The 15,990-nt window shown below is 35.3% G+C and overlaps 1 protein-coding gene across 1 annotated transcript in view; it reads right to left on the bottom strand.

The window, feature by feature from the left end:
- The window catches only part of LOC135325161 (phosphatidylinositol 3-kinase catalytic subunit type 3), an 81,538-nt gene that overhangs the window by 10,920 nt on the left and 54,628 nt on the right, over nt 1-15,990 (bottom strand). Inside the window, exons 22-23 of the mRNA XM_064502873.1 lie at nt 15,069-15,237; nt 10,927-11,017 (exon numbers count right to left, since the gene is read on the bottom strand). Of these exons, the coding sequence (XP_064358943.1) occupies nt 10,927-11,017; nt 15,069-15,237 (260 nt within the window). The remainder of the gene's footprint in view (nt 1-10,926; nt 11,018-15,068; nt 15,238-15,990) is intronic.

Raw genomic sequence — 15,990 nt, 5'->3', positions numbered from 1 at the left:
GTTACTAACATTAAGATGCTGCCTTAGTCATATGGAATTAAGGGCTATTTAAATTATTTACCACCTTCCCCTGGAACAGACTAGCACACTGATAATGTGTGGAAAGAGATTTACCCACAGTTTGATCTTAAAATAAGTGTGCAATTTAACAGCAGGATCAGATGGTGCTGACAACTACATCTTTGCATGAAAGTTTCAGCAATTAAAAGCAACTGCTGCTACCTGAGAAGAAATATGGCAAGATGAGAAATTACTTCTTGAGCTGCAACAGCAGCAGCAAGATTAACACACACAGAACTATGGTTCTTGTAACAAAACCAACAGTAATTGTTATTTGAAATCTTTCAGTTGCAAAGCAAACCATATATTCTGAAAGCCAATAGTTTCTCACAGAGCAGGTGCTACTTAGCAAGATTTCTGTACGGTGTTTAAAAAAAGGAGGCAAATTTTGGGGTCATGTTCTGATGAGCTACACAATTATCTCATTATAAAAGACTTAAGAAGAATGGCCACCATGAAGGCATTTATTTATAAGTTTATATGAATTATTTATACAGAATTCTCACTTTAGCATAAGTAACTCTTCTTTGTTTGCTATTAGTGTCATTTCTCATCGTTAGTCAAAGAACAGAAACATACTGGATCAATATATTTGAACTTTTGCTTTGTCTCCAGAAGGGAAGGTTTTAAACCTCACAGCATATACACACAGTAATTTTAAACATGTATTCCATCAGGTTTCAATAGCAGAATTTGAATGTTTAAGGGCGAAAAAGACCAGACAAAGAACTATATCAATGCAAAATCAAGACATTCCACCTTAAGGCTTAGAGCTGTCCGCTTCTTATCTACCTGCATAGTGTCTGATTTAGCAATAAATAGAAGGTAAAAAAACCCAGCAACTCAGTTGTATGAATTTCTATGTCTAGGAATTTTGTTATACCTCAGTTAATCTGAGGTGTCCTGTAAGAAAGCCATTGATAGTCATCATGATACAACTAAAGTTTTCCAAGGGGGAAAAAAAAAAGTCAGAATGAGAAGGGGAAGAGGCCATGAAGATTAACCAGAAGAGACAGATCAGAAGAAAATATTCAGGATAATGGGGTAAGAGGGAAGTACTGAAGTATTAATTACTTTGGGCTGAATTGATAAATGAAGAATATAAAAAGTAAATACTAAAAAGTAGTAGATCCTTACTTTCCGCAGTCATTTTGAGAAGGGGAATTCAGCAAGGTAAGAAGCCAAGAAAAGGAATATTAAAAAAAGAGCATTCTACAATATAACCAGGAAGAAATAGAACTTTGCACCATGATTATCACATCTAAAATTAAAGGCTTCTCAACACACAGTGAAATCAAATTCCAGAAAAAGCATTACAAGATCAACTGAAGATTTAGTAGCTCCCCCACCTTCCCCAAGTTAAAGGCCCAACACAGGGTGCAAACACACTACAGTAACGTGTGTGTGCACGTGTGTTTTTTAAATGTAACTGATACATAAGGGTCTTCATGCATTGCATTACTGCTACCCCCAAGACATGGATTTTCCAGTATCTAGAGAGATCACACATTCAAGCATTAACTAGGAGATCTTGTGTTGCACCAAGGTGAAAAAGCACCTACAACAGCAGCAGTCATTTTTAATATGGGCTAAAGCTGTTTTTACACATTTTATTTATAATCAGAGTTTGCAGCTACATTATTATGCTTTCTCAAATAGTCTAGGCGCAAGTTTTAAGGTGTTAGCATATCAGGAAAAAAGAACAAAAAGCAGATGTTGGTTTTATCTACATTTTTGCTGTAAAAGGAAACCCTCTTCTAGCCCTCCAAAAGCAGCGTCAAATGGTTATGTTGTTCCTATTTTGCAGAAAACCCAGGATCCTATTGTAACACAGTCTGATCAAAGTAAACACTTACTTGTATCCCATATCCTCATTTCCAGGCTAGATAAAAGAAGTCCCAGACCATTTGTTTATACAAAAATAGAACACAAACACTGAGCAAACTTTTTTGATTAGGGCATGAGGCTGCAGCAAAAATTCGGCTATTTCACAGAAAACACTAATACTTCCCATAACCTCCCCACCACCTGTTTTAAAAATAGCAAATTTCAGAAAACAAGCTATTTGGTCTATTTGCATTTCACATGATGATTCATGAGAAACAAGGAACCTGCAAAGTTAATTCAGAAGCAAAAAGACTGTAACATCAACCGGAACACTGCAGAGCATTAACTGCACATAAATTCATACTTGATTTTTGCTAGAAATGTCTCCAAGAACTCAAAAGACTACAATTTTTGAACAAAACATCAAGTGTGTTGTACGAAGTTCGTTTCACGGAAAACTCCATGCCCCCCAAACTCTGTACATTATAAAAAGCAGACAGCAATAATAAGGAGAGAAAAGCCTCAAAAAACATCCAACCATCATATTAAAAATTGCAGTCAAGCATCTAAAGTAATAGAAGGTTTATGTTCTTCCTTCAGGTGAGCTTATGTCCAGATTATCCTTCTCCCTTTTGGTAATTTTACTAGCACAGTTAAGTGCACTTCATTGCAAGTTTTGAGATTTTTCACTTACATGTTGCTCCTTACCCACAACCTCTCCCATCTCCCTCACCAAACAGTGGAGTCATTCCCCCCCCCCCCCCAAGTTTTTTACTGTATAATACAAACCATAGCTATCCTTGTTTTTGATGAGCAAGCATCTTCTAAAATGGAGTCAAATGTGAAGCATTCCCAAGATCATTGCTGAAATGGTACCTAAACTTATTAGGTACTTATGGTTCAACATTAAGACAAATATTTTCAGGAATTCTCATGAAGCTTTTTTTATACTTCTCAGGGCAGTATCTGTACCCACACTTCAGGGACATCTGCAGCCAAGCTTTATACAATTACTGAAGAAGATAGCAATATGTTTTGAGCAAGGAGATCTCATATACATGACAATCATTTCTCAAACAATCCTACTGATATTTCATTCTCAGCTTAATTGTGAGTCAGTTATTCTGAAGAAGACTGCTGGCTGCTCTAGTATTTCTGCTCCCAGCAAGATTAACCAGCACTGCTGGTGTTTACTGTAACTACTAGCTACATAATTTTAATCACTAGAATAAAGGATTGCTCCTTGCAAAGTCAGCTACTTAAATTTAAAGAGAAACTTCAGTATTGCTTTTGATTGGGTCATAACATGCACTGAACATAAGCATCCCGACCATTGCTAAAATGTGAGGTAAATCATTTAATAGCAGAACAACAATGTTTAGTGAGGTTTTCATGATTATTTTTACTGCTTTGCCCTAAAATTGTTATCAGGAGTCAGCATTCAATGTTCAAGCAGCAGAAATAGGCTTTAAATTCTTAGCTTAACCTGTATCACATTTCATCTTTTTCAGCAAAGGATTTTCTTGCTTTCTCCATTGCTCAATTGCAACATGTTCCAAACAACACATTATACAAACTACTCACATGCTCTATTTGCATGAATAATTTTATTTATAAGGCTATTCCGACATCAGCTGTTGTTTTCAAGACTTTCATTTGAACAAACTGCAGTTTCTAAACAAGCCTGTGTAGGCTTTTGTAACACTTTTTTTTTTTTTTTCTTAAATGCAAGTCAGTAAAGACATCAGTGAACATCTCTAAACTTCCACAAAAAACAAGGGTTTCAGTCTCTGTAGTACGCAAACATGACACTGTTCCAGCTCAGAATTTCATCATTTTGGCCAAAAACTTATAGTAAAATAGATGGCGTGATATAAAGTAACAGAAGTAAAGGTGTGTTCTCACACACAATTCACTTTGAGGTTTATTCCATATTTTTAGAGTTTGAAATTAATACACATGCAAAAAAATCAGCAGCCTAGAAACAGAAAAGCTGGGTGTGCAGCTGCAGCATCATTACCCAAATGAACAAAAAGATGAACGCCTGTTGATGCAAAATAAGCTCAATGTTAATGTGATGCTTTTACAAAGAATAAACCTGTCTCACTTCCTCACAGCAGGGAGTAAATACAAATACAGAAGCAGAACAGACTCTGACCAAGCAAAGTTGAGTTTATTTCTCTTACACAGGAATAAAACTAAATCTCCCCTCAGCATTAATAAATCTCAGAAATGTTTCATAGCTCCACCTTTATAAACATCGCTGTCTTCAGTCAGGTGAAGAGGGACAGATACCTAGTCCTGCCTAGGAAAGCATGTCAAGCATTAGAAGTCTTTTCCGTTTTCCTAAATTGTGAACTCAGCATTTAAATCATCCATTTACTGCCCTCCCCTGGAGTCAGAGAAAGGAGAAAGATGACAGGGAGTTTTACTACAACCCAGATGAAGGGACTGGCAAAATTCCTCATAAATTAGCTCAGGCTTCGGAACAAGGTAGCTCAGAAACTCTTTGTGAGCCTCAAGTCAAATCATATCCCTGCTCCAGCTTCTCTGCCTCTAGAACAGGAATCATTTTACATTGATATGTTCAACATTAAAGAAACAGAACAAAACATGCCTCCTCTCCCTTCTTGCCAGTTTCCAATCATTTCTACCATTCATTTCTCACCAAGTGTGGCAAGACCTAGTTAGTGTTTGCATTGACCCGAAAACACAGAGGGTGCTCCACTTCGCGGGAAGAAAATTCTCTACCTTGCAGGATCATTTGAAATTAGCTTTTTCCTGCCTATACCCAAAGGTGCTATCAAAACTGCAAAGGGCTCCTTTCACAAACAGCAGTTACCCACCGCTTGCGGGAAGCCAGGTATTTGTGCCATATAGCTTCACAATAACCTCGCGGATAAATGAAATGTTTGCATCATCTCCGCAGCACCTTCTTTAATCAATGGGCATTTGAAAGAGTTCAGTCAATTAGAACACTGTCCTTTAATGCCTGCCGAGTTCTTTGTGTGCCAATGAATCACTGGTCCCCGATGTTTTCTAATTTAAAGGTCAAATTCACTATGAAGGACAGATACAAGCCATCTGGCTTTCCTATAGAAAAATCAAAAGCTTTTTTTTTTTTTTTTTTTGGTTCACAGGTGACAAGGCTGAATACATCCATGACATCTGAAGAGCAATGGTCTACCTCTTCCTCATGCAAAATTGGTTCTATAATTGACTGCAGATTTGAGTCACTACTACTTAAAATTATAGCACTGGCTAAATTAAAAAAGCAACAATTTGCAATTAGTATTGCAGCTGCACAGAAAAAAAAAAAAGAAAAAAACAAGCAGAACTGGCAGAAAAAAAAGTGGGAGATTTGCACTGTATTATCAATTATGCATTGACAAGTCGGTATATATAGATTTTTTGCCCAATCCTTTTCCTGAAAAATCTGAGAAGTATGAAAAGATAAGTGAATAGTGGAAACTTTAAAAGCAATTATCTCAGAGGCCAGAGAAAGGGAGAAGCAAACTGTGGAGAATATTCTGCTACTTTTCAATTTAATTCCATTTTGTGACATTTTTGAGCCAAAGTGGGTTTTCAGAAAAGGCCTAAATCAGAGGGTGGCAGCAGGAGACGGTGTCATGAACCATAAGGTGAAGCACACTAGACCAAGTGACAGTTTTCTTTATAAATAGTACGAGAGGACAAAAGCAGGAGATGAAAAGAACCAAGAAACCCAACAATTAGTTTCAAGCCCTGCAGCTATTTTTTTTCAAAAAAAAAAAAAAAAAAAAAAAAAAAAAAAAAAAGGCAGCAAATGCATTACCATTAAACAAAACACCAAGAATTTTAACAGGGTTCCTAAGGTTCAGGGCAGGGGCTGAAAGGAGAAGGGGCAATTTTTGTGCAGCTGGTAATCACTTTTTCCTGTTTTTCTTCTATTGGGAAAAACAGATTGAAACTGGACTGAGGGAAGTGAGTCATTAAAAAAAGCTTTTCTCACTATTAAAGGGTTCTAGCTAATCTAGTGAGATCGGGAACACACATGGCCAATGGATATTTGGTTGAAATTAACTTTTCTATATACACTGAAAGAGTAACTGAAATGTGAAAAATCAGAGTTTTAATTAAATTTTTCAGGCCAATGCTGACAGCTCATTTTTAGTCCAATTTTAGGTGTGAGAATGCATCATTAAGGTCAGCACTGATTTAATTTCTGAACATAAATAATATGCAAAACAAGAAAGAACGTACTGTCAGATTTTAATAATTTCTAAATCTATATCTTCAGTTAAAATCACTGGGAGTTTCTGGTACTTTAAAACTAACCGGAAGAAAATGCACACTGTTTTCTTTCCCCGATAAGTAAAATCAGTTTTTGTAAAGCTTACAACAAAACAGAATATAAGAAACAAAGCCATACCAAGTTACAAGCAGTATTTATTTAAAATTATTTTACTCTATCCATCATTAGCATACAGCCTGACTAGAGATGCAATTTGCAAATTTTGTTATTTAGAATATGCACACTCTTGGAAAAATTAAACTTCATTTACGCTTTAAAAATTAAGTGTATTATTTTCTGAAAGCTGAGGAAAGAGAAACACCATAAATATGTCCAATACAAGGCCTTACTTGGTAGCCTGCTGTTGCGTCTTACCATAGTCTTCATCATCAAGCAGGTATTTCTCATCACATAAAATACCTCCCTGACTATCAGAAGTAAGAGGGAGGCATTAGGGCACTTTGCAAAGCTGAAAATTAAACTGGAACCCAAGTTAATATCCAACAGCAAAATGTTCTTACTTTGAGGTATCAAACTGGTTGTAGAAGAAAAATAATTTTTAATTCATATTAAAGAAGTCCATAAAATTCATAGATCTAGTTCAAAGGAAACGGTTCAGCCAAGGAATGAGTTAACTTAGAAATTCACTGATCTTAAGCATGTTATTATGTGACTCTTTTTCTTGTATATGGTTAGGACAAACCCACATAAATGTAGTTAGAATAATTTATACCTGCTCCTAACACCACTATAGGTACAACTACTGAAAAATTCCAAAACTGAGGAACACTTTACTGAAGAAATTGTTCATTAAAGTAACTGATGTATAATACTCCCTTCAATAAACCTTTCTTGCTTTAAAAACAAAAAAAGTACATATTTCTACCATACACATTTCCTTGCAGTTTAATCACAAAGCAGTAAAGCAGTATTCTGATTTATTGTCAAGCTTCAATAAAAGTAACCTGTCTTGTTTCCCCAGGGACTTGCCATCAGCTGCCTTGGAGGCTACAGCCTCACTAGCTCACCAGCCCACAGAAACAAAAAAGTGGGCTTTACAAAACAAAGAATGAGTATTGCTACAGCACCCATAAGGAAAATGCCGGCTATGAATTTCCACCTACACCGATAAGCAGGATGCCTTCTTAGATTAAAAAGTTTGTAAATCTCCGCCTTTGTCCTCCATGAAAGTGATATCATGGTCGAAATGGCTATTGACTTGACTCGGACATCAAAAGTAATTTAATTTTACAGATCAGTCCAAAATGGATCTTTAGCTAATTTGAGTCTGTTGCAATATATATAGATTTTTTGTTCAAAGCTTGTGAGGAGGAAAAAAAAATCAATTGAGATGCTGAAAACATTTATTTAATTTTCCAACACAAGGTATGCTATTACCTTGTTAAATGACTGAACAAACTTGTCACTCAGCCCAATGGATGCAAGACACCTAGTTACCTTTTTATTACTACTAACAAAGCTCGTAACTGATTTGAGACAAGCTATTGGGCATTTAATATCCAAAACAGTTTTCTAATAAACACATTGTCTGAAACTCAGCAATGACATATTCATCTTTCTGCAATGGATTAAGATGATTCTGACGCTGGACCATTTTACAGTTGACTAGCTAAAAAGCAACTGTTTTTCTTTAGAGTAAAAAAGAAATCAAAAAACCAAAAGCAGAGAACTAAAAAAAAAAAAAAAATTACTGTCATCGGTGCTTTGAACATAGTTACATGCATCCGGCAGGTCATAATGCCAACTGTATAGAAGGGTCCTCTGTTCACATACCTACTCTTTAGAGACCCCGTTATAAGGTATAATTTTTGCACAAATTGTGTATTCAAAGTACTATTAAACTACAGTACTAAACCTGAACAGACTATTCTTTGGAGTTATAAACAGCAGAACTGTCAAAAAACATGAAAGCTTATTTAAAATAACACTTTGGAAAAGGTTGGGGAGGACTGTTGAAAAGTGTATAAGATACATGCAAAACCAACATTTATAACAAGCTAAAAAAAATTAGTTATCTTTCTGGTAATATCCTACTGTTCATTTTAAAGGAACAAACACACTGTAAACAGAATGTGAGAATGTAAAATCTTCAGTATAGTTACTATATCCTTTTATAATACTTATTTTGCACCAAATTATTTTAAGATCTTTGCTTTTCCCTAGTGGAACAACGTTTGAAAACGCTGAAGCTATCTGGAATTTTTTAGCAGAAATACGTGCCTTAATGGTTCAATTCTAGCTCTTCTAACATTTTAAAACTTCTAAGAGAATAAATGAATCTGAACTAGTCAAGAGGTTAAAAGTCACAATTCTTCAAGCTGCAGCATTGTCAGAGGTTCAGTATCACAATAAAAAATTATTACATTTGATCTAATATTGAATTGTCATACAGCAAATATATCCATATATCCATTTCTTGCAGAGAAGGCACTATTATTTATACTTTATAAGGGAATCTAGAAACAACCATATTGATTTAATTCACAGCTGTCAGAACTTCCTTTTAGGTTTTGCTTCCTCCCATGTTCTCCAATCTGATACAGCAGAATCCTGCTTTACATCACTGGGGTTTTCACTACTGCATATCACTGAACTTTAATATACTTAACTAGCTGTAGAAAAGAATTCTTGGCTCAATTTTGTATCTTGATTTGCTATTTCAAAAAGCTTAGATGGGAAACAAAGTAAGGGAATTTTATAAGTGCCTGAAATACTCAAATGTTGCTACATTAAAAAAAAAAAAAAACCCTTTACAAATATTTTACGGAATTTGACATGCTACTATCACTCATAGAAAACAAGTAGGGGAAAACCCCTGGACAATGCTTCTATGAATTTTACCAACATAAAAGATGATGCTAAGATATTAATAAGAAGCAAGGATATTGCATCTTAATTGGCAGTGAACACTAAGAGACTCGGTGATACAAACGTCAGAGAGCTCACAAGAGAGTATTCAAGGCAAGAATGAACAGTATCATGGCAAGCAACAGTGAACTCTTGACAGAGACAAATGAGATTAAAGTAAGCAGCAAGTTTCAAACTCGATCCTGCAAACATGAAAGGACCAACACTTTTGGAATCCAATGAAACTGACAGTTTGATCTCTCGATGACTATTTCAGTCAATGACAAACTTTCCAAAATTAGCCCCTGCAATAGCTGTGGACTGCCTCTGAAGCTAAGTTTTTTGTATTTACTGAAAACTCTTATACTTAAAATAAACTGACTTCTGATAAAACAAGCACATACTTTAATCTCTCCCACAATTCGCCATATATCTCTTCAGACTTTGAAATCTAAGAGGTTTTTTCCTCCCCATACTTTGTCACTGAAGTAGAAAATGTACTGTTATCCATTTTTGCAATAGGAAGCCAGAGGCAAACACATCATCTTTATAAGGAAGAAATTTATAGAAAGGTGTTGCATGTATACTATTGTTAAGACTGTCTCTTGAGTCAACATGGGATTTCAGTATTATTCTTAGGGAATTCAAGAACAAATGTAGTTATTTCCCCTCACCTACAACATGGGAAAGAGTGTTTCAGTTTTCTAATTCAAGTCTGTATTTCCCATGTTCTAAGTAAGTAATCTATTCAGAACTAACAGGGTACTTAGGGATGGAGATACATTGTTCAAACACTGTTTTTCATATGGAAAAGAATTAGTTTTCATTTCACAAGGAAACAATTTGGGGTGGGAGGGCTGTTGTCTTTTCCACAAAATACAGCAGGTTCTGGCTAGCCTTTCTGGAAATGAAACTGAATGACTACATGATCTCTTAATATTAATTTGGAACTATGAAATTCTGAACAGAAATGCTTCTTACAGGACAGAAGAACAGAAGAAAGATTCTGTTAGAGTCGGTCATGATTCATTTTTCTTAAATTCAGAGAACTGCATTAGAATATGAAATATTAATTTAATGATTCTGAATCTTTGCTTTCATAGCATACTGAAAGCACTGAATACCAGCCTATTTTAGAGAAATTACACTGCTCTTGAATAAAAAATTGCACTGAGCTGATTTGCATTGGATAGACAGGCTCCAAAGAGTCTTCTGCAGAATTAAAACAGATAGCCTGCACAGTAAATCAGGTTATAAAAAAGCCAAGATTTGCCTAAAATGCAAGCATAATGAAATCAATATGAACATTTATCTAGTACTTTTAATGTCAACTATTGTTAAGGCATCAAACAAAAGAATGATTCAGCCTTGTGCAGAGGGACAAAACTAAAATTAAGGGACATGTTTCACAGAAAATAAGAGTTTGTGTTCACAAACCGACTTCTTGGTGATAAAGACATAAAACAACTGCGAAAAAGCATCTGTGACTTGCACAATTCTAGACTAGCTAGAACAATCTTTTACAACATAGTCAATGTTGACTGCTTCACCTCTTTAAACAGTTTTGTTAGGTAGGGATTGCTATTCTCAGGAGAACATTAAAATACCACTTGGAACACAATACTAGAACAGACTGTGCACAGTCAAAAAAGATTTATTTTTCTGCATATTCTACTGCATAGACAAAAAAAGATTTATTCTGTATGGATGGGTACATGTACTTGCTGATCTCAAGAGTATATTCGTTAAATTTTGATGAGTCCAGAAATTGTTCAGACTCCAAAAAATACGAACAAACACTTTCAGGTCGCAGTTAATTGTAAGTCATCCTAATTGACTGAAAAAGTCACAATATGAAGATTTTGGTTATTGAAAGACAAAAGAAGTTTTCCAGTTACCTTTTTTACAGTCTTGTCAGGTTCAAGAGCGATATCTGGAATGTTGGCATCCACCATAAGGGAAAATAAGTTCAAGATCAAGTTGGAATACCTAAGTGAAGGAGCAGATTAGGTAAAACACTTTGCAAAGTGTACAAAAGATAGTATTTTGTTAACAACTTCCTTTAAGAAAGGAACACACTGCCTTAGATAATGTGGGTTGGTAATGTTTAAGAGGAGAGTCATACATAACACAATAGCTGGACATATTTATGTTAAAAGTGTAAGATACCTGAAAATAGCAATGAAAGTTTTACCATTGTCTCAAACTGCCAAAACTGAATACATTCTACTCTGGTTTTGTTCTAATCTTCTAAACATTGTCATAACATTTATCTAGAGACATACAATACAAATAATAACTATAAATACTCTAAGAGTTAATGACAAAGTTTCTACTTCTACTAGGAAGACATATGATAGAATATGGTTTTAAAAGTTACTTATTAAAATGGATGTGTGATATATCAGTATCACCTAAGCTAGAATTCAAACAATTAAATCTTCATAATTATTAAAAAATGATTTTTCAAGTTGCTGCATAAGCATTTGCTAAAACAGGTTTAACACATCCCTTTACCACTGAGTTTAACCGGAATTAAGCCTGTAGTTGCTCAGTGAAACTGCGATAGCTCAGGTAGGCATGTTGTATGTTTGAAGTATAAAGGTAAGCATAAAAAGAAAATAAAAGAAAATAAAAGAAAAAAGGAGAAACAGTGCCATTTTTGGAGTTTTCAGTTTTAATGTGCTGGTGTTGGAAGTACTTGTGAATCTTTTAAAGAACGTTGTTTTGCCCTTGCAGGAAATTAGCTGCAAGTTGCTCTTTGAAAGGATAATTTTCAAGCTGTTCAACATAAACTGAAGCTTCCCTTACTCTGCAAGAGGATCTAGTCCTTCAGAAAAGAAGTATGTACTGACTTCAAATCTGGAATATTGCTTTCACAAGATCATGAGGTGCTTTGTAGATGATGGAAAAGTAGTTCTTAGCAGCAACATTTGCTTATTAGTAAGCTTCTGAATATAAATAAGTTGGAAATTACAAGGAATACAAAGTATTTTAACTATCCAAAAGGACAGCTTCTTAGCCATATTTTACAAAGCAAATACAGCTCAATAAAAATCTCTCCAGAAAAGCACAATTCCATTAAAAACAGTTGACAGTTAACTAACTGGAACTAGCACTACCTAATCCTTTCCAGTATAAAATTTTAAAAGACAAGAATTAGAAAAGAGTTGCTCATTACACTGTAGTATCCACATGTCTTTCTCTGCCCTGCATGCCAAGATTTCTACAATTCAGTGCTCAACCAGATGGTGCCCTAGGGATATAAAAAGCATACCAAGTAAATTAATTAGCTGCCTCTAGTATTGCTGTCACATGTTTTGCAAAATTTAGAAAAAAATTAGGATTTGAAAAAAGAGATAAGAGCTGTCTATGTTAGACAGTTGATTCTCTAAGCTGATCCCTCCCATAGACAACATCCTTGGCAAATAAGCCAGGATGTTCACAGTTGGTCCACTGAAGGCTGAGATTCATTCTGTCTAACATTAGCCGTTCACACCATCCAGTGCCTAGCAAACCTTTCCAAAGGAAAGCTTTGAAGTGCTGCTCCACTTGCTACCTGGAGTTTCTGCATTCATATCCACTCTTATAGTGCTACTACCCTTTCTCTGTCCACTACACCCCTGTGAACAGACTAGGGAAAAACAACCCAGTCCAGCCAGCTGGCTGTCACCATGCATCCTGAACAAATCTCAGTCCAACCCACAGCTGCTGCAACTAGTTACTTTCTCCTTCCTTATCCCTACCTATGCCCACTAACTCAGACTGAACATCAAACCTGATTACAACAAGGGAAACTCTTATTTGGGAAGGACTAATACAATCTAGAACCTCATCCTGGAAGGACTCTCAAATGTTGATGATGATGATAATCTCTGTTAGAGCCTGTTGAGAATTTGTAAACTGAGAATTCGCTAGAGAAGGGAAAAGAGAAAGATGACACACAACAGAACTTAAACGTGTGCATAATTGAGGTGTACCAAGCTGCTGTTCCCAAATGAGGATGCAAGTTTTTCCCTGCAGCACATTCGGAACGCCTGCATAGGCTGCTCCTTCATTACACCACTGCTGACAAACACAAGCCATCATTGTTGACCAAACAAGTGGAAAGCATCTTTCCCCGGTGGGGGTGGAAATCAATGATCATGTAGCAAACTACTACCTACCTACGACAAAGAACAAAAATGTCTTTTTCCACTTAAATAAAAATAATTGAAAATTTTATGTTTTCACTACCCAACAGTCATTCCTCCAGGAACACTGAACCGCTCTGAAATACACCACTTAAAATATGCAGAGCACTGTCTACATCTCAGGGAAACGCAGGAGAAAGAATACAAGACAATTTGATGGAGATGACAAATAGAAAATTTGCATTTTGTCTTAGTAATTAGAGGTTAAGATTCCTCACTTTACAGCTGGAAGCATCTTTGAAGTGATTTGTGTCAACATGCAGAACTGTAAGAGTTGAGCCATTTCCCCTCTAATTACTCTTTTTTCAATAAGCAAATAATCTTGATTTTTAATTCTAGCTGCTTATATACAGTAATAGTTATGCTAATACCAATATCACCCTCTGCCTCCTTTGCTAAAAGCCTTAAAGATATTATCCACAACCACTTAAAAATACTTCCTATTAAACTGAACAAATATTGGAGAGACTATTGGATAATTATAGCTATAGTTCCAGTCACTACAAATGAAACCATCTTGATTTACAGTTTAGTTTCATACCAAAATTACCATTATACTCCACAACTAACTACCATCTGAGCAAATTACTACATAAACTAGTTAATGCAACATAATCCTTTATTGATATAAGAGACCTCTCCTTTGAAATAGTTAGGTTTAAACGCTACTGAGAAAAAAAAACAACTCTGAAGTGTCTATAAAAACTCACCACACATAACAACATGTAATAATTCTATATGAGAAATTCAATATTACAAAATAGTTCTGAACAAAATTTAAAATGCAGAATAGCTAGCCTTCCTGATTGTTCTAAGTCATGAACACTGTTTGCTGATAAGATGCTTTTTCATTCTGCTGAATTACTCTTAATCCATTATCAATGTCAGTACATAAAAATAGTTTCTTATTCCTTTTCATCTTGTTAAAGGCGGTTTTGTCTTGTTTAAAGTTTCTTTGACATGATTTCGTATCATTTACTTTCTACTTTTCATATCACATCACTTTTCAAATACACTTTTCATATCACTAATTTTTCTCCCAAATTTGGAGGTTATATTATGTGATCTAGGAAAGTGAAATCCTTCCCTCTCCATGGAAGATGTGCTAAATCAATCACTCGACAGACCAAGAGCATTTACCTGTGTTCTGTTCAAACAGAACAAAACAGAGCTACTCAGCCATCCAAAAGACAAATAAAGCAAGAAAGCTGACACTGAATGGTACAGTCATTACAAAAGAATGAAGTTGCTTCCAAATCTAATGGTGAGTTCTGTTGCTCCGTAAGTGAGTACAGCCTAAAGAAGTTTTAGGTATTGTTTTGGGTAGCTAGAGAAGTTAATAACATACTTAACTGTCATCATAAGCAGCTGATATTTGTCCAGCAGAATCTATATTCAACTAAGCTTACATACACCACTATCATGGCAAAGAATAATAGATTTTAATCATCACTAAAGTGAAGGAGGGAAGGAAAGCAGCAAATGAGTAATGATTTAGAGTTAAACAGATAGTTACTTATCATCAATAACCAGAGAAAAGAAAGGCAAAATAAATCCAAAATGAAAGCTACAATTTAATAGCCTACAAGAGTTATGAAAGCTATTTACGGTTATTAGAAAAGCAAAACTGAGACCCTTAATTTGAAGGAGAGGATTGTATTCAAGCTCATTGTCATATATGTTTTGTTGTGTTGTTCTCATCCCTTTGTTTTGTACAGATTCTTACTCAAATTTTGAACACAGACGTAGGCTTTGAGCTTTGAACAGAAGTGTTTTCCCAATTCATTCACTCCTCCCTGACCTCACGGCAGATTTAATAACTTTTTGTATCAAAACAGTATTGCTACCTGCGGAGGTGGAGGAAGGCTGTGTAGCACTGCTTACGGAACTCCTGGTACTGCTCACTCTGGGTGCCTCCCATGCCTTCCACCATTTCCTTATTCAGCTTCATTGGGGGAGGCAGAGGCTTAGGGTCACGACCCAAAATGTAACCGAAGTCAATGTGAAATAGTTTACCTGTATAAGAAGCAAACATAAAGTAATTATTCCAGTGTTTCACACAGTATCAAACCTTGATACAACAACTAAGAAAAAAACAAAACAAAAAAACAACACTCCATCTGTGCAATCTTTGGAAGATGCTAACCATCTCCCCAAGAAATCCAATTTACTGTTTTCTTTAAGGCTTGTAACTGTGTATTTTATATCTTCAGTTTCTGACTTCAAATTATGGGCTTAAGCAAAAAGTTGATCTCAAATTCATTCAGAGTACAAACAAGCAAGCTGTCCCCCCCACCCCTCCCAAATATATGCAGCATAGCCAAAAAGACTCAGCCAATGTCAAAACTGGCCAGCAGACGCTAAATACAAAGTTATGCAACTGTGACTTATTCTTTGTTGCTTCTTTAGAATTTGTTAGCAAATTAAATATATTAACACATATTCTATTGCTTTTAATGTCATATTTGGTTATGCTTGCAGCGGATATGTTATTTCAGTTGTATGTTAGGTTCACCAAAGGGAAAATAAGACCCACAATCCCAAGTAAAACAGGAAACTTGGATTCCTTTTGAAGCCACTAAATATCAAAAAATATTTCAAAGTTATTCAAATCTTAAATAATTTTGAAACAATGATAAATGTTACTAAGTTTTCAAATACTTTGAAAAAGCATCACATTTTACACTATCATTCCAAATCTGAAATTATATTTCAAATGCTCTGAAGTCTGTTTTGAACTTTGAGTACTAAAATGCAAGGCTTTTATCA

This window comes from Dromaius novaehollandiae, chromosome Z (genome assembly GCF_036370855.1).
Source record: "Dromaius novaehollandiae isolate bDroNov1 chromosome Z, bDroNov1.hap1, whole genome shotgun sequence".
In the NCBI taxonomy this organism is placed as follows: Eukaryota; Metazoa; Chordata; class Aves; order Casuariiformes; family Dromaiidae; genus Dromaius; species Dromaius novaehollandiae.
Note: the sequence above shows the minus strand (reverse complement) of the source record. Positions and strands in the feature narration are given on the sequence as shown.